The sequence below is a fragment of the Spea bombifrons genome, chromosome 6 (assembly GCF_027358695.1).
Source record: "Spea bombifrons isolate aSpeBom1 chromosome 6, aSpeBom1.2.pri, whole genome shotgun sequence".
Classification (NCBI taxonomy): domain Eukaryota; kingdom Metazoa; phylum Chordata; class Amphibia; order Anura; family Pelobatidae; genus Spea; species Spea bombifrons.
In genome coordinates, this window is record NC_071092.1 from 1,277,006 (window position 1) to 1,296,182 (window position 19,177).

Consider the following 19,177-nt stretch of genomic DNA (forward strand, 5'->3'; position numbering starts at 1 on the left):
AGGGCTGCTCCTTAGTAGCCACGACCAAGTAATGCTGAATAAGCATTTTCTTTTTCTCCGTTTCAATAAATCTGCAAAACGAATAAAATTGGAAAAAGCTGAGGAATGACCCAAACGTAGCCTTTACTGTAAACAACTCTGATCTGGAAGGGGATTTTCTACTAACTCGATTACATTTAATGGTTTTTAATGATTCATTCTAGTTTTTTTACTGTATTTTTATATTTTTGACCGATACATTGTTTGAATTATTTTCTTAAAGCGAGTTTTTATTTTCTTACCCACTCCGTGGTAAATCTTAGTGGTTTTTTTTACTATTTACTAGGAGGCTGTGATTCTTATTAATCAACAGACAAGGCTGAAGTTTCCACAAACGATGTCCCTTTCACCAAAACAAAAGTATAGGGTCAAAAAACTCAGGGGAGTTGGAGAGATTATCAAACAACCTTCAGGTAGCCTCAGAGTGAAAGAAAAAACATGAACAAAATACACAAAATATACAAAATACAGAGAGGAACATAGATTACAATGAAGAACACACAGAATAGCACTGAATAGTGCTCAATGTCAGGCAGCTGCTGTAAAGGAAGTGATGTATAAATGCAAAAGACCTCGTCCTGATATAGAATGCTTTTTATTTTTTTTTACCGGATTGTACATACAGAATGTGTTTATTGATTGAGAGATTGTTGTAATAGACTTCATTTTTACTGAATGGGGTACCAATAGGTACTTTCAAGGTTTGGAGATCCTTTATAGTCTAGACAGAGGGAGGATGTTGGGTACAGAATCTTGTTAATTGTGTGGCCCCCGGGAATACACCGTATTAAACCAAGGAACCAAGGTCCTTATGCCGAGGCTGAGGTCATACCTACAGATTCTGAGCCCTCTTAAGATATAATTAATTGTATCTAAAAGCCCCAAAATGTTATAATAATTCCACGATCTAGTAATATCATTTGACAACACATGAAAAGAAAATGTTACTTTATTTTTTGGTTATAAAACCATATTTTGTAGATAAAACATTGAACCGTTATGACGAGTCGCACCCTCAGCATTATAAGTTATTGTGATGGGGAGAAAAGCCGGGCTGGGGGCCAGAATGAAGATAAAACATAAAAAAGAAACGCTGGGGGGCCGAGTTCAAACATTTTCAAGAATGATGCAAACCTAACGGATAATAACAAACAAGTAAATGTGTTACTAAGTAACGAGATGATAAAATCAAAGTGAAGTGAATTATCATGCACTCGCCTTCTCTGAAAAGGTTTTCGAGGAATTATCAGGGAAATCATCCAAATAAAGATATTTATCCCAAAGGAGTAACATTGTACAGACCCGGCATACCCCGCTCTCCATCCACGTTAAAAAAAAGACATTTTTATTTTTTAGGACAAATTGTTTGATGAAGGACAAAAATAAGAAAATGATTTTGCTTTGATTGCGCTTTGCTTGGCTCTTTGTCTTGCGAATGGACTTTGAAGCTGGGACTTTGATAAATCACAAACTTAATTTGTTTCAGAGAGGGGTCTCCTGGTTGGAATGTACTAAATGAGACGGAAACCCATTGATCATGTAAAATTCAGTCAATTAAAATTCTTAGGTTTTTTTTATGGCTTCTGTAGATGAAACAGATGATCGCCATCCCTTTTGGTTCATGACGATTGCTCAATAAATAGTAGCGATAGCAGAACGGTGTTCAGACGTTCCCGATCCCGCGGCCAACTCACTCGCTGGACTTCCGAAAACACGTGGCTCTTTCAGCAACTGGAAGTCATTAAATATGAAGGGAAACGGGTCTTTGGCTGTAACATGTTGGACGTTTCCCTCAGTTAGTGGTTAGTGGTTCCAATAATAAGCGTAATGACCGCACCGCATTATTAACGGGAAGAAGTCATCAAATTCGAGTTTCTTCATAAATAAAATAACATAAAAAGCTAAGAAACCCCGAATTTGGACTGATTAGCGATGAATAGATGATGCAATTTCATGCAGGGTTCTATCAGAGGTTCTATGACAGCGACAGTGAGAATCCGATCTGCTTCTTCAGGGATCCAGACGGAATTTCTCATCGCGTTCCACAAAAACAGGGACTTTCTTACTAAAAAAAAATAATAATTCTAGGCTGCACATATTGGGTATTTTTTGGGAAAAAATCTGTAATTTACTTATTTATTACATTCAAAGACATAACTTAGAGCTGGTCCTGGAGTTTAGTCTTCAAGTCTTTGTTGGTTTGGGTTTCGTACTTTCAGCCACGGTATCTGCTTTGCTGCCTCGAGACTCTTAGGTGCTACTACGAATGCCTACCACGGCCAATGGAAATATGCCGACCAATTTCAATCATTTCTAAAAAAAAAATTTGAGTTGTTTTTTTTCAATCCCCAAATTATTCATTAAAATGCATTTCCCACCCAATGAAGCCAAGTTGCCATAGAAACCCCTTCTGTAATTTCTTTATTTTTAGGTCCGGATTTTCACCTATTTGATAGGAAGAGAAGCGGCGTTCGCCGATAACCTGAAGTGGATGGCGTGCGCTAACAAAGGTGCGTTTATGTGTTTTGTTCGCATTTAACCCTGTTTTCTACACTTTTATTTAAAACGATTAATAAGCACTGCAGGCTCCTTTATTCGTATAACGTGCATTCCTGACGAATGCCTCCACAGTGCGTAACTAAACCTATTTTGGGCTATTTTATTATATTTTTGCATTTCTGGAGGAGAAGAAGAATTTGAAATGTTGTTGAGCGTGTTTGGAATTTTTATAAAATATCGTTTTTTGATCCTGCACCCCTGTCCGGGAATTTCGCACGCATTTACACCTTTACCTTTTCATACCCGCCGACACTCCCGATATTTTGCGGCTCCTTTAGCTACCTGCCTGCATTTGTGCTTCAGTTTCATTCCCACCTAAGACCATAAAGGCTTCCTTTATACCCCGCGTGTATCTTCCGCTGCCGGCGGTGTGAGAGGAGATAGAATTCGCGTCTTGGTTCAGTAGCTCTGCTGCAGTTTAATCCGAGGCGCGCATGAGCTAAACACGCTGCAGTCAAACAGGTCAGCGGTCCTAAAATCAATTTTATCGGAGGTTCATTTCCCTCCTGAGCGCCGCGCGGTTTATGACAGTCTGCAGGTTTTCCACCCGACTGAGCCGCGGACAGCGATGTCCTTGTCTGGGCAATCGATCACCGGGGACGCCGTGACTCCCTTCTCTTCTAATGTGAGAGCGCAAGCGGCCCGCGCTCCTCCGTTACATGCGATGGAGAAGTAGGACGCGTCTTCTGGGAGAGGGGGTTTAATGGCGCGTAGCGGCAGCCCATTTTAAATACATTAAAACAATCAAGAGGCAGAAATCCCGGCGCGTTCCAGAGCTGACGGTCAATTTTCCCGACGACTCGCGGCCGAGGATTCCTCTGAAAGTTAAACGACGAAAAAAATTAAAAGATCTGGATCAGATCTTTAATAATAAACACAGAAAAAGGTGACGGTGGAGAGTAACCGGCGGAGAACGCGGCTTCATCGCTTCCTACGAAGAGGGGTTTAAGCTGAACAAACAATCGGCGTTGGGTTTAGAAATCCCTGCACTCTGCGGATATAGAAAAGGTTATGAGATGCAAGTGGCGGGGCCCTAACTACCTACCCTGCTTCCCTGGGGGGATTAATAGACCCCGGACACTGCACCTTGTGGTTATGTTTCCTTGTAGTGATTTACCTATGAAGAATGATTAGCATGTGGGGGCCTGAGACTGGAGTCTGGTTAGTCGAGATAAATCTTAACTTCATGACCACTCGACTTCTTACCCTTACAAAAAAATTACTGCAGTTTTTCTGAAGTAATACTGCTATTTTTTGGACATGAAAAAACTGCATTACTGCACATTTACTGCATTTGTACTTCACTGTACTGCAGTTTTACTGCAGTTATTTTTGTACGGAAGTACAAATGCAATAAAGCTACAGTACTTTGAATTACAACTGTAGGTTTGCAATATAAAAAAAAGGTGCGGTAAATGTGCAGTAAAAGTGCAGTATTGCAGGATTTTCATGTCCAAAAAACTGCAGTATTACTTCAGAAAAAACTGCAGTAATTTTTGGTAAGGGTAGTGAAATAGAGGAGATCCTTTCATTTTCCTGTAAGCCCTCAGAGTTTGAACGGACGGGGGGGGGGAATTTGTTTATAGAAAGGATCGAATTCCCTCATTCCCATGATCTCTGTAGGTCTAAGTGGCGGAGCGCTGAGATATGACATCATACCTCATCACTCTGTTCCACCCAAACCTGAAGAGACAACAAGTGTGATAAAGAGAGAGCCCTAAGCAGGCACCCAGCGGAGCCCAGGGGCCCCTTCCTCATTTTATAAAACAACGTATTGTTTCCCGACAGGTTTCTTTACCCAGATATCCACCTTGGCGGACGTGCAGGAGAACGTCATGGCTTACCTTCACGTCTTGAGTCGGCCAAAAGTTATTGATCAGGAACATGACATCATATGGACGGAGGCTTACGTCGACAGCACAGTAAGTATGGCGTTAGCTCTTGTCTGCACTTCATTTAACTTGGTATTCTGGGCCAAGGCTTTATCCGACCCGCCGGCGCATGCATTATATCAGCGCTGTTTATTCTGGAAGCTGTTTATGGCGCAGACGTATTCATCGCAGCACCGGATAATTACGCTGGAAATAAGATACGTCGGGCTCTCCAAACACTGCATCTCTTCAGCTTTAAATGTATTCATAATATTTGAAGATATAACACCAAGCTGATGAAAAAGGTCATCCTAGGAATGACTGAAAAGCAAACTGGAAACATTGTTGGATTTTTAAAGAAATGCTTTAAATTTAAATATAAAAAATATCTAAAAAAAACAAATATATATAAAATCGCTCCTTTTTGTGTAATTTTGCTTTCATGGCCGTAGGGTTAGAATGTAGTCCTGTGTTTGGATGAAGAGTCCTAATGATTATTTCCCCCCCAGTACCCGACTGGCTTCTCTGCTTTCTCAAACTAAGAATTTTTCCATATCACCGATATTTTCACCCATTTTATTATTATTTTAAGAGGCCAGTTATAGATCATTGTTATTACATGCTGGAAGTATAATGCATTTTAGGATCCGCAATCTATCTCGGATCTTCTAAACGATAAACCCGCGTCGCTCGTCAAGTTGGAAGATACGGAGGACAGGAACTTCTCATAATTCTCCATAACATCCTACATGTCACAAGCCCCGCGCATGTCATGTGATCACAAACTTCGGGTCATTAATATCTGTGCATCGGGGGTCTTCGGGCTAAAAGGGGGAGGAAGGCAGTTTGGAGGAAGGGGGCTAATGCTTAACGGCCACTTAAGGAATTTATGCCATAAAGCTGTATTCTGATTGGGCGAAAACGGGCGAAAGATACTTGAGAAGAGGATAGAGTAACTTTATGCCATACCAGAGCATAAAAAATATTTAATTAATTTTAAAGGTGTGTATGTTTTATATATTTTTTTTACGTAAAACCTTTTTTTATACATATTTTTGGGGTTTATTAGTATCTAATGGTAAATATGCCTTTGTCATAGTCCTGGTATAGATACATTTTAATAAATAGGTGATCCTAAACCATACGGAGCGATGCAGACATCTAGGTAATGTTTCTGATTTAGGATAAAAAAAAGAAAAAAAAATCTTTATTGAATTTCCAACGATTTAGCCGCTACTAAAAAACTTGAAAATGTGGAACAAATTATTGGGCTCATAGAATATCAATTTAGTTTAACCAAATGATGGATAGCTCCTTATTACCGGTTATTTGTTAACATAATACCGTATTTTTACAGGCCTTCGCATGAATCGGATCAAATGCTGATGCGAGTCACTCCAAAAATAATTCTATGAACCTTTCCAAAGTTATTAAATTCTTAAGAAAAAAAACATTGAATATTTTCATAGAAAAAACGTTGATTTTTTTTTTCTTTTAAGACTCCCCAGAGAGATCAATACAATACGTCTCTAATAACTAAAAAAATCTCCCAAAAACTGAGCCCAGGTTTATAAAACACCCAGCATACATCAGACAGTTAATGTGAGGTCATTTTGGTTTTTATCATGAATCTATATATTATAGTGAAGAGACAGCAACCCAAAAGCCCATAAAGGGTCCGTGGGGCAGAAAGTGTTAATATTTTATGGAACGCCACAAAATTCACTTTAGAACAAAAGAATCAATCAAAGTCCTTACCGACGCTCGGCTCTCATCGAACGCAATATGTCAGTCAAACCTTCCGGCCCGGGAAGTGGAAAGCTCAGTGGGTGCTCATCAGAACTAAAAGCGAGTGTCACAGAATTATTCCGTTCCACGTTAAAAAAAACGTAATTGCATGCGGAGTCCCCGCTGCTTCTGTCACCCAGATATGCAGATTGTATCAGGCCGATGACGGAAGTAGTGACGCCATTCCGACTTTGTGCTCAAAGTTTGGTCTTCTGAAAACCCCTTGATTTCTGATAAATGGCAGTTTTTATTTTGCATTTCGCCTTAGGTGGGATCCCCCGTGAAGTGGGTCGTTCATAGCGCGGCTTCATAGTTTCAGCGCACAGCATTAATTGTGCAAAAACTTTTAAAAGCCCTGGAATTATTTATTTCAATGATATCCCCGTTTCCCGAGTGAATCTTTGTATGTAGGGTTTGTTTAATAAAATGGAGCAGATCAAAAAAGATCTCCAGAACATCAAACCGGAGCCACGCGCACTCCGAGGGGGACGCGGCGCTCCCTGCTGGGTATGTAGATCGCGCCCCGCCATCTGTATTAAATGGCTCCAAGGAAACGGATTATGCCCGGCCCTCCATCTCCTAGCAGATGGGTTCATTAAATTTAATAGCCTCCCGAGCCTTCTCGAAACAGTGTGGAGAACATGTGGGACGCGCTGCGACGCTTCACATCTTGCCACCGGAGCTATACGTACTTTGACTTTGGCTATAAATATTAAAGTACTTTGTTTCCGTTGAAACCCATTAATGATTTCATTGTAATTGTGGCGTAAAAGCAGCAACGATGTTTATTGGCTTCACCTGCAGGGCAAATGACGGATTTTCCAACTCTACGGGGCCAAGCGGGCATCAGGCCACATCCAACACTCATTAGTAGCAGAAATCCATGGGAACGCAACCTAAATCGGTTCGAATTCCTTGGTTATCAATTGTAAGTTCCATCGAAATCCAAAAATGTTGTCTCGTGGCAGAGAAAAAAATCGAAATGAAGAAAAACACTGAAAAGTACTTTTTGGGGACGATGGAGAATTTGGTCAGTCCTGTAGATCACCGGAACGCCAACCGGTTATTGTAACGTTTCTGAATGACGTCTCGCAATCTGATAGAATGCGAATGGAAATGTAGCAATAGTTTAGGAATTTGAAGTTCCTAGGAGTAAGGATTATTCTCTGGTTTATGATAAGGGTTACTTATCACCACCCAACCATTCATGAGATTATACTCTATTGTCCTTTTTTGTTCAGATGTTCTAGCTCTGACTTACGTTCCCTTTAATCATTGGCGACAGGTCTTGTTAAAGTCACCAACCTAAGGTGGGGCGCTTGGATCGGCCCATCGGAATACTCATTATCTTCTCTGTATTCCCCAAAACAACTTCGCACGCTCAAGAACTAATGCAGTCGCCTTGAAAGGCTGGTAGAACACCCCGTGCTCGTACATGAAGGGGTATTAATAATACTGTTACTTATTATTATTCTTTTTGGGCTGAATCATTTGGAGATACAAAGTTGAAAGCTGCAGACGTGACACTGTCTTCGTGCAGCACTTCCCAGATCTTCAAAGGTAGGAAGAAAATAAATAGTCGTAATTTCAGCCTCAACCTCGTTATAGAATAAAATTATCTTGCCGTCAAGAACTTATAATTAACTTCAAAGAGACTTCCGGAGCCAGCTTTTGCTGGTGCTGTGCCACCCGTACTCCAATGTCTACCCGGTCCCTTTAGGACCCAATTTGTTTGGGCTTCAAACATCACATTTTTTGTCAAAAAGGGTTTTTTTGTTGTTGAAATCACGAGTTTATTCAATAACTGTTTTGCTCCAACCCAAAATTCGGTAAAAGGGGTCGTCTTCTGGGTAGTTGGATCGAGGAGGCAAAATAAATCCTCAGAAGAGATCTTATGATTAATGGCTATGTACGTTCTTCTTGGAAGCAGGCCAGATTCACAGGAGAAAGCCGGTTCAGGATTTAAGAACACGTAGAATAAGGGCTTTTTCGGTGGGTTGGAGGTATGACACAGATGAGGTGGGCCATGACCATTTCGTGAAGGTGTCGCTTTGACTTGACAGAGGGCAAGTTCTATGTTGTTGCTGCCCAAAGTTGATGTCCCTTCAACATTTGATCCCAAAGACGTTTCTGGCTGAAGGTCCACATTGGGTTCTGGGATCTTCTCACCTGAGAATCTTTCAGAAACAGAGAACGGCTGACAGGAGAAGAAAAACCATCACTTGTGGAGCTTTTAAATCCAACGCCGGGAAACCCAAAATCCAGCATACTGAGCCTGATCATCCTAAACCATCGTGGCGATTAAAAAGCCCAATAAAAGCCGCCTCTAGCGCTTCTCAAGCCTTTTGGACTTTGGTGGAAACCTGTAGGCTAAATGATGTCAAATTAGCTGGAATCAGAGAAAATCCAAACGATATCTAATATTTAGATAATAAAAAGTAAGCCGCTGGGTATTGTGGGCACTTCGTGGAAGGTAACTATGATGACTTTTTCTTTTATTTGATGAGCATATAGGTTTATAAACATTATATTTTAACCTGTGGCATTTTGCTCCATTTACCACTTATTTACCAAGCCCAACTCCCGAGATAAGTCAGTGTAGAAAGCCGTGAAAACGTTTTCTTATCCGCGTCACTCAAGGCATCCGTTCCATTTCACACCAGCAGGACACCGCATGTCATTCCGCTGACGCCGTCATCTCGGCCGCTAAATAAACGTCAAAAAAATAAGACAGAGTCGTGAAAGTTTCAGAAAGTATAATTGTCAGTTCCTAATGCTTTTCCAATGAGATTAGGCCGTTGAATGCCAGTGAACAGGACCTAAACCTGGAATTTCTCCAAAAAATGTGTTTTGACAGATCTTTGAGGTTTGTCTCCCAGAGTAGGACGCTATCAGATGTTACAATTCCTCTGTGTTACAGCGGGATGCGAGAGACACAGACTCAGGAACCAAAACGACTCTTCCCTCATGCATTTTTCAAAGCGCCCCGGGCAATGTCTCCTTCGGCTCTACAAGCTTCATCACTCACACTCATATTTATGGAACAGTCGTACGCTCTATACTGTCGTAGGAAACCTTGCGCTGGGATTCAGCTGTTACATTGTATCAGCAACTGTCGCTATGGAGATATAAAATACAAAAATCCCACAATTTAGCCTTTTTGAGTGACATCATAGAAAAAAAACAACTATTGCATGTTAGGTTAAAGAAGATACCTTGTGTGAAAAGTCTGGCCGTCGCTTTGACTCCTGTAGAAGGGACTCCTGTGACCTCCTTATACTGTAACGACGTTTGTGTAACGGTCTAGGAATAGACATTTTCAGGATGTTTGTCCAACGGACGCACAAATAGATAGCTGGCTTTGCCGAATGGGAAATAGAAGGTGGGAAGGACATGGAATAGTCTTCTGATCCGTTACAGAACGATTGTAAGCTCTTTGGGTAAGCTTCCAGAAATAACACTGATCTCACGGAAATGTTTGAACCCCGTAATTATAACAGGCCAAGCCAAAATTTCACATGTGGCCATTGTTAACTCGTTAGAAACAGCGCCATAACTTATACATAGCTCACACATGGGTGCAGAACTAGTAAAAGTTAATTTTCCAGGCGATACAACTGCCCCAGAATTTTAAATATAAACAACAGGGGAGGAAAAGATCACCTTACATTTCATGCTTCCTTACTTTTAACCGGAAAAGCTTTATTTTTATAATATTTTTATTATTTTTATTGCGTATTTGCGAGATTAATTTTCACATACATTTTTGTCTTTCATTTAGCGCAAAACACGATGTCCCTTTTTTCACTCACAAAAGGCAAAAAAACAAAAAACACATTAATCCTAACAACATGGCTCCTAAAAAAGTATCTTAAACATTAGGGTGATATTAAACATAAAATAAGATACACTAAATGAATTCTGTTTTGTTTGTTTTTTCAGCTCCCTCAGGCTCAAAAGGTAAAAAAATAATAATAATTCTGTTAACTCATTGACTAAATAATTGATTTTTTTTGCATGTCTATAATGTTCCACCTGGTACAGTGGTAATTAGGGTAATTCCCCACGATAAGACTAATATCGATTCAGCTTTATTTTACATAGATCATTAACCTCAACGCTAATCGCGTCGAATTGGATAACCGTAATTAATAGTAACCCCTATTAATTAACGATATAGGATAAAACATTTCGTTGCAAGGCCGGCTGAACAGTGCTTCTGGCCCTCAATGGCTTCTCGTTGACCCGAGGGTCTCGGTTTCCCCCCCCTGCGTGTAATACGTTTAGGGGTACGGTTTAGCACTGTTTAGTGATAATTAACCCAGTATCCACTGTACAAGGAATTGTTTTATTGCTTCGTGTAACTAAAACACATTCAGACACATGTCTTGGAAGTATCACCCTTGGAACGATTGCTACAGTTACCACCGACACGTCTATGAAATGTAGCAATGCGGTTCCATATGAGTAATTCCCGTCACTTCATGTGTCCCGCGTCATACATGTCTGTATCATCACGGAGTGGATTGTGACGTCCTTTGGCATTACGTGTGACCCCCGAACACCGTCACCCCTGCTGTTTCATGTGTGTCGCGTATGTTTGAGAGGCCGATCATACGATAGAATAGACGTGTGCTCAGAGAGTCTGCTAGGGACTGCATGGCGCATTCAACCAACGCATTGAGTCACTACGTACCATTCCACGTGGGGTTAAGTGAAATGCGTGGGGGGCAATTCGGTGTCATTTTACCAGATTAAGGTAAGGAACGTTGATCGGGGGCCGAGGACGTGGCTTCTTCAGTCTCCGCAGGCACAGTAACGATAGACTATCAGAGATAACCTTGTAAGAATGGCCTCGACTTGATGGACATCGTTAAATGGATGTTAAAAGGGACGGCGTGTCACTTGGTGCCCAGGCTTGTAGCGATTAGACTGGAATTTTTATATTTTCTTCAAAAGTGTTTTCTTTTCTGTCAACATTTCAAGCAGTTTTGATGTGGAAATGCTCTGCTTTGATGTGTTATGACAAAGACGTCCTTCACGTTCCATGAATTCTAGATTCAGAAAATGCTGGCAATAGCAGTTTGTCAGGTCAATCTTTTCCTGGCCTGAAGAGCTTACTATTCGCCTTCCCATTTCAGAAATAATGGCCAGAATAATCTGCAGTTTATGAAAGAGCAGAATTCCTCGGCTTTAGCTGGACCCATCGCTTGTCTCGTATCGTCTTCTCTGTTTGTTGGTGTCTAAAACACAGAAATAAAGGAGACAATATTCCAGAACATACACATCTCACGTAAATATTCTGCCCCTTTAATACGTTTGTGATCAGACCTGTATCTGGAGCTGGTCCCGTGGCAAACTTCAGTTCACATCGTAGAAGTCGGGGGTGCGTTAGATGAATATGGGACATTTTACAGGCATAGGGGGCGGTCTATGGGTCCCACGCATGGTATAGGTTCCCGTTGCCACCACAACGTCAGGTCGGAGTCTGCACTCGAAGGAGCTGGAAATCAGATCAGGTCAAGAAAAGATTTGAATAAAATGTAGGAAAAATCTAATTAACCAATATGATACCAAGCTGTAGAGTGCTCGGACTTTCAGCAAGGAGTCAACCCAACGAGACCATGGACCGTCCTGTAAGGGAACAGCGTACTAAGCCTTGGTTTCTAGATTATCCAATCCACGAATCGCCCTACATGCACAGTGCTTTAACTCCGTACAGTTACTAACGAAAGGGATCTTGTCTCCATTACAATGTAAAAGACAAATGTCGGCTGTTGTTTGTGTCCATTAATGTCCTGATAGCGTCTTTGTTTTTCTTTTCCTTTGTTACCCCATACCTTGTGTAAGTAATGTTTTATGTCCTCGTTTTTTCTCGCTGCAACCATGTTTTAGCAGTTTTTGAGCCCTTACATCATGCTTTTGCTTCATTCTACGTGTTTGCCTCCTTGAGTGCCAAAGAGGTGTGCAAAATATTCCAAGCCGACGCGTTTCGCACCCCTATGTCATCCAATGGGCAGAACTCCAAAGAGCTGAGTTTTCTGTCACTGGGGACCAGAAATATCATAATGATATCTATTTTTCTAACCAAAGAAGGACATTTGTATTATTTTTTTTCCAACCATAAAATAGCGAGTTTAGGGGACAGCTTCGGACAATCGATAAGCGGTATTTATATTTAACGATATCCCATTCCTATTATCAACGAAGTCTGTCATTAATGATCAGAAACATTCTAGCAACCCAAGAAACATCTGTTATATGTTTAACTGTAAATCGCATTACAAATAATCAAATCACAGATGGGAATTAAAGTGACATCGAAGCTAAAAAGTTATTGAATACGCGATAGAAAATGACGGATTCAGCTACAGGAATCAAGAGCATAAAACTTTTCACGCATTCTAAAGATGAATCACATGGTATTGTCCTCAGAACAGAAACACGTTTTCCCATCACACATTGTTACCGTGTGCCTGTTTGTTACATTGTTCATAATGTTCTTTGTGAAGCATTGCATTCCGTATGTCGCATCTACATAAGGGGGGAATGTTCCGGATACATCGTCCTCGCCCCATTGTCCATAAAAGAAAAATATATTGGTCTACATTTCGCTCGAACAGAAATAAAGTCTGGAACTCGGTGTAACCACCCCTGCTTTCTCATTGGCTGCCTGCTAGAGCAGACAACCTATGAGAGAAGAGTGCGGAGACCCCTGTGATATCCCCATTCATCATTTGTAAGAACGTTAAATTGTTCATAAAAATTTGATTGGAACCAGAAATTTTTTTTTTTTAAATGTGAATTTAGTGTTTTTCTTTTAAAAAATGTAAACCGTGTTGTCTGGTTCTGTCCTGTTGTCCATATCACTGAATTCAGGCCAGGTAGCAAATAAATAAGTGAATATAATTGACCATAACTTCAATTGTTTCACTATTTAGAGAAAAAAAAACATGACAAATAGATGTGAAATAGCATAAAAATAGGCAGATTACCCGCTTTTAATGGTTCCTGTAAAATGTTTTATGTCTATTATCGAAACATCGTTTTTATGTTAAATGTGCATCACCCTACTGTGCTAGTGTTTTGTTCTATTAATACATAGAATTGTTTGCTTTTTCTGTTACTGATATTTCTGAAAGAGTTATTTTTATTAATATTATTAAAAACTAAAAAATAAGAAATACAAAAAAAAATAAAAAAGACAAAGCTTTAGATCTTTTGGACTTTGAGTCCCTCGGAATCTGATCTCTTGGTTCTCGTCCATGCCCAACCAGTTGACGTAATTTGGGAAGCCACCTGAAAGCTTCTGCTTTTATATTCCCCAGTTATTTATGGTCTTCCCATTAAAAAAAATGATGAGCGACACCTGAAGACCCCACTTTCTTATCCGTTATGGAAATCCCCCAAACTATCTTCCTAATTTTTCGAAATGCCCCAAAGCTCATGAATCCGATCTTGCGTTTTCCATTATTTTAGTTGCCGCGGATCTGCGTGATATTTAGCGCACATCGAAATTCATGAATGATTGGGGCACTTATATAATTATAACCTCAAATTAGGAATGTATGATTGTGACACCGGAGCTAATAAGGAGCCCACTGTCATCTAAAACGTATTATTTTAGTAATTCAGAACTTTATCTTCCACAAATGAAGTCATAATAAAAACATAATATTAAAAAAAATAACCAGTTGCTTTAAAACCATTACTGGCAATAAAGAGATGCGAGTTGGATCAGAATCATCTGTCGTGTTGCGTGTAAAGTTCCCTCACATGTTTTATCCAATGGATTTCTATCCTTTTTGTCTTAATTGCACCAAAACCTCATTAATTCCTCCCACCGGCCGCCTCCACCCCGACTCTCTGTTACATTGTGGAATCTCTTGTTAATTTCTTTAATTGTTTGAAAGTCGCTTTTGTCTTTTGTTTATGTTCAGCTGGCGGACGATCAGGGCTTAGTTTTGATGACGACGGTTGCGATGCCGGTATTCAGTAAACATAATGAAACTGTAAGTAACCGCTAACCCCACAAAATATATCTCAGTCATGGATTATTATATTTTCCTGTGCATAACTTTTCCTATTTTTGATCACTTTGAAAATATCTTTCTTCCAGATCCCCCAAATACCTGAGAGATCTTGTGATGCTTGAGTATCCCCCATTGTTGGCTTCATGAAACTAGTTGGCTGGAAAAACCAATCGATAAAACAGGCCCATGTCAAAGATTTAAGGGAGAATAATAAGATCTTGAGGCTTCGGCACTAACAGGGGAGGGCTGGCACCTTCTGGCCTGGGGGGGGTGGGGTGCAAAACCAAGTGGCCCCATCGGCCCAGGCTCCCTTCCAACATATACACTAGTACACATACATACACCCTCATGCTAGCACACATTCCCTCTCACGCCACTTACATGTACACATGTGTGCTCACCCATAAACACTTGCACATACACATCCATGCTTACACAAACTTACACAAAAAAATCCATGTTAACACATAAACACACATACACATTCATGCTAACACACATACTCCCATATACACGTTCATGCTAACACACAAATGCTTACACATTCATGCTCTCACACGCACAAGTGCTTACACATTCATTCTCACATTCACTTATACATAGATTCTCATTCTAACACACATACACACATACTGAATCTCTTCTCTTACTCCTCTTACTTCATTGGCAGCTTTCTCTCTGGCTGCTCACCTACAGGGTCACCTAACCTCACCTTAAGTGACCCCACTGCGTTTGTGCCTCCCAGTGCAGAGCCCCCAAACCACTCTGCCGCTGGGCACTAAAGTTAAGTTTTAAAATGTATCTAACTTGGATTTTTTATAATGAAGTCCATGTTCTCCCTATTCCATTAGGAAAATGTCATTGCAAATACCCTGACGATTCCTGGTACAAAATTTAGCCGAACCTGTAATGTGTCTGCAAAATATGTTACCCTTAAATCTTAATTTCCCATAAACATTTTATTCCGTGCAAAGTCATCGACTTCATTCGCTGTTTTGTAATATTAGGGTAGAAATGTATTTGCCAACATCGTGGAAACGCAGATTGGTGATAATTTACAATGTTGGCAGATTTTCAGAGCCTTTTCGAAATTCTTTGATCTTTATATCAAAATGTTTTAGAAAACATCTGGCGATTACCAGAATAACTTCTGCCGTCTGGGCAATTAAAAGAAAAAGTTGCAATTTACCTGATTTCTTGTTCTTTTGGGTTTTGCTATATCAAGACCCGAAAGGCGTTGCTAGGTATGTTGGGGGGGTTTGGAGTATTTTAGGTATCTCAATCTGTCATTTGGGATTTGGGGGTAACTGGATCCAGTAAACAGCAGGGACGGACATTTATGCCCCATTAAACATGTTAAATAATCTAAAATTAGTCAGGTGGGTGACCAATGCCCCTAATTCCTTACTGCCCCAAAAATTCCTCCATGGGGGGGGTACAGAACTTAGAAAGGGTTCAATCCTAAATCTTTCACAGACCGGTGTCTTGGGATTCATGGCTTTTGTTATGCCAGGTCCTCAGTGTCACAATGTTAACCATTTCATTTCACTATGAATATGAAATAATATACCTGCTTTAACTGCTGGTAGATTGGAATGCACATTCTTCCTTGAACACAGGTGACCAATGTGTAAGAACTCATTTCCTAATGCTACTTCATTATTTAACTTAACCCTTTAGATGACGGTGGGTAGGCAAGGCGCTGACCTGGCATTTAAAGGGTTCGATTTCCCTTCACACATATGGACTTTATAGACATCATGGTAAAATGTATCAAAGTATGTTGTCATAACAAGCTCAGGGTTTTTTTTCTTATAACAACCACCAAATGATGCGGTTTTCCATTTTTCGCAGTTGGCCGCGTTAAATACAATAAAGAATCGTCGGTTTAATTGCAGGCGAGAGACGCGTCCGGTTGGGGCTGATTGTTTCTAGAGATACAGATTTCATGATTGCAGTTGATACATTTCTGGTGCGGGAAAAGTGTTTCAGACAGAGGCGCAGCGACAGCTGGGTTCGCTCACGTAATCCGCCTTCATATCCATCAGCGTCTTTGAAACGTCGGCAGAACAAAGCGTTTTGGTCGTCTGTGCTCTGTAAGAGATTTATGACAACGTGAAAATAATTAGCGAGGGGCTGTAATGTTTTAGCATCGATTGTTTACGTCCTAAGAAGCCTGTATTTTTTCATTTCTTATTCTGAACAGAGATCAAAGGGGGTTCTGCTAGGTGTCGTTGGCACAGATGTTCCCGTGAAAGAACTTTTAAAGGCAATTCCAAAATATAAGGTAAATCTTCAAAAAGTCCCTGCTCACCTATTTATGTCTTTCTCCCGCCACACCCAGTCCTCGTGCGCCTCAGGGTCCCCGCCGTAAATTAGACCTGTCAAATACCATTACAGGTGAGTCCTGGCATGAAAGAGAAAAATCCAAAGGAATTCACGTTTTCTGTATGTGCCAAATTACAAAATAATCTCGTAAAATATTCCTTGGACTCAACTGGAATAACATTTTTAAGATGTTCAATTTCTGGTGCAATTAAAACAGGCGCTAGAGCTGCGGTTGATGCCCGGCAGTCGTTGGACCCTCCCCGGTGCTGTAATAAAAAGTATGGCGTTGGGGATGTTTAATGTTCTGGCTTCGGAATTATAGCCATTTTAAGGCAGGGAACAGTCCCCATTATTTACTTTTTTGATCGCAGCTCCATAACTATTACCGGATCGTCTATGTCATCGCGTTATAAAAATCTTTTTATTATTGAACGTTTTACAAGTAGCTAATGTTTGCCTTCCGTTCTTGGGCGAGTCTCTCTGCTCCCCATCGCTCTACTAAATGTTAAATAAAAGGTTCCATTGGAACGTTAGGCGAAAGCAGATGGAATGCGATGCGAATGGAGCCCAGGTGTCGTCCTGTGGCTGGCGGGGGGACATTGGAAACCACCTGGGGCTTTTTCCCCTCCTAGGTCCTCATCCCAGGTTTATGAAGTAAGCGGATCCTGTAACGTTGATTTATGATGTAATACCTTTAAAGTGAAAACATAGACAATAATCTGAGCACAAAACAAAATAAGTTATTAAGAACGTAATGTTTTCCTTGCATGTATTTTATGCTGACCGCCTAAGTCCCTATTTCTGAGGTTTTTCTGGTAAAAAATTTTCTTTAGCACCTTTTCCTGCATCATGGAAAGCTGGAGGTCTGGCGTGATTTCCTGTTTGTCTCAATAGATACCTCTCTATGGTGATATCAGCTAAGATCGAACTCACCCCACAGGAAGTTAATGTCCTCCAGGTCTCCATGAAACAGGAAGTAGCAACACGAGAAAGGTTTAAATGCTAAATGCAAGAAAATGTTAGATTAAATAACATGGTCGCTCATTGAAGAGGTGTAAGAAATGTGCATTATCCCAACTTTATCCAGCCTTCTTTGTGATTTTTTGTATTTTAATGTAACATGCGCGGACGCATGCATTCTTAGCTAATCTATCTCTTTTTCCTGTTTCTGTTTCAGCTGGGAATTCACGGTTACGCATTTGCAATCACAAACAATGGTTATATTTTAACGCACCCGGAACTCAGGCCTTTGGTGAGTTCTCAGAATTCTGTTTTATTTCAATTTCGCTCCATACAAAAAAAAAACGCAAAGGATGGTCAAAAAAAAGGGAAATACGATCAGCTAAACTGCATAAGAAAATATCGGGTAAAATTCAAATTAGGTTTTGTTTCGGAAGCCCGAAAACAAGAAAAACAAACTTTTTGTAAATAGCTCCATGTGTCAGTAAAATAAAGAAATTTACCTTCCCTACTTGGACCAGAGTCCAGATCAGATAGTTAGATTTCCAAAAAATCTTAACATTGCAAGACGATTGCTAAATCATGTAAATATAAACTTAATGCCATGAACATGTTTAATGTCCGTGTTATTCTCTTGTTAATTCGTGCTGCGATCATACAATCACTTTTTACCGAGAATTTTCAATTTGGGTCAAAAATGAGTCAACAGTGGAAATTTTTAAATGAATTTACCATGGTGGGGTAATTTATAAGGACTCTACCCCCTGCCTCCCGCTCTCCTTCTTGGAACCGGAATAGAGTGCAATAAATAATTAAAAGAGTTTTTTTATTTTAAGATTCCCATAATGCGGAGGAAATCGCATCCGCCGGCCGGTGGCGGAGGTTGGGGAAAGTGTTTTCCAGGACAGTTTAGCTGCAGTCGTGTTCCCAGGATGCTTTAAATAGAAGGACTATCATTACACGCTAACTGCTTATTTCATTGCAGAGACAGAAGTTTATAGCGTCTGCTTCCTCGGCGCGTAATCATACGGATTTCTGCTTTATCCGTAAAATACGCTTATTTTGTTCTTGTAATAAAATGGCTTCCCGGCTTCATCCTCACGCCAGCTTTACTCAAACATCTCCCATTCTTTCGTGTTTGGAATGTGTCCCCCCCCCCCAGTTCACCAGCCCTGTATCCTTATGTAAGGACCACTTAGAGAACGCTTGCAATTATATCCGGGGCGCTGATTTCTGACACGGCCCCCGAGGGCCACAAAAACATTTCCCAAACAACTCGTGCACTAGGTGCATTTATACAATAAAAAAGACAGGATGGGCACTCCTGAACCGTGAGGACCCCACCAAGCATATGCATGCACTATAATAATAAAATACATAGTATTTTGCAGAGAGGGTGATTGGCATGTGGAACAGCCTCCCAGCAGAAGTGGTAGAGGGTGATACAGTGAGTAGACTGAATCTTTACAGCAGAAGAACAGGCAGACTAGATGGGGCTGAAAGTTTCCATATTTCTGTAATAATAATAATTTCTTTCCAGGCTTTACAGTGACTTTCCTCATGGATTTATATAAAAGTTACATGAAACCCCACTCGCTC

The 19,177-nt window shown here is 40.5% G+C and overlaps 1 protein-coding gene across 1 annotated transcript in view; it reads left to right on the forward strand.

Annotated features, from left to right (window-relative positions):
- The window catches only part of CACNA2D3 (calcium voltage-gated channel auxiliary subunit alpha2delta 3), a 197,770-nt gene that overhangs the window by 100,655 nt on the left and 77,938 nt on the right, over positions 1-19,177 (forward strand). Inside the window, exons 13-18 of the mRNA XM_053470058.1 lie at positions 2,471-2,549; positions 4,387-4,520; positions 10,200-10,217; positions 14,198-14,269; positions 16,497-16,577; positions 17,796-17,870. Of these exons, the coding sequence (XP_053326033.1) occupies positions 2,471-2,549; positions 4,387-4,520; positions 10,200-10,217; positions 14,198-14,269; positions 16,497-16,577; positions 17,796-17,870 (459 nt within the window). The remainder of the gene's footprint in view (positions 1-2,470; positions 2,550-4,386; positions 4,521-10,199; positions 10,218-14,197; positions 14,270-16,496; positions 16,578-17,795; positions 17,871-19,177) is intronic.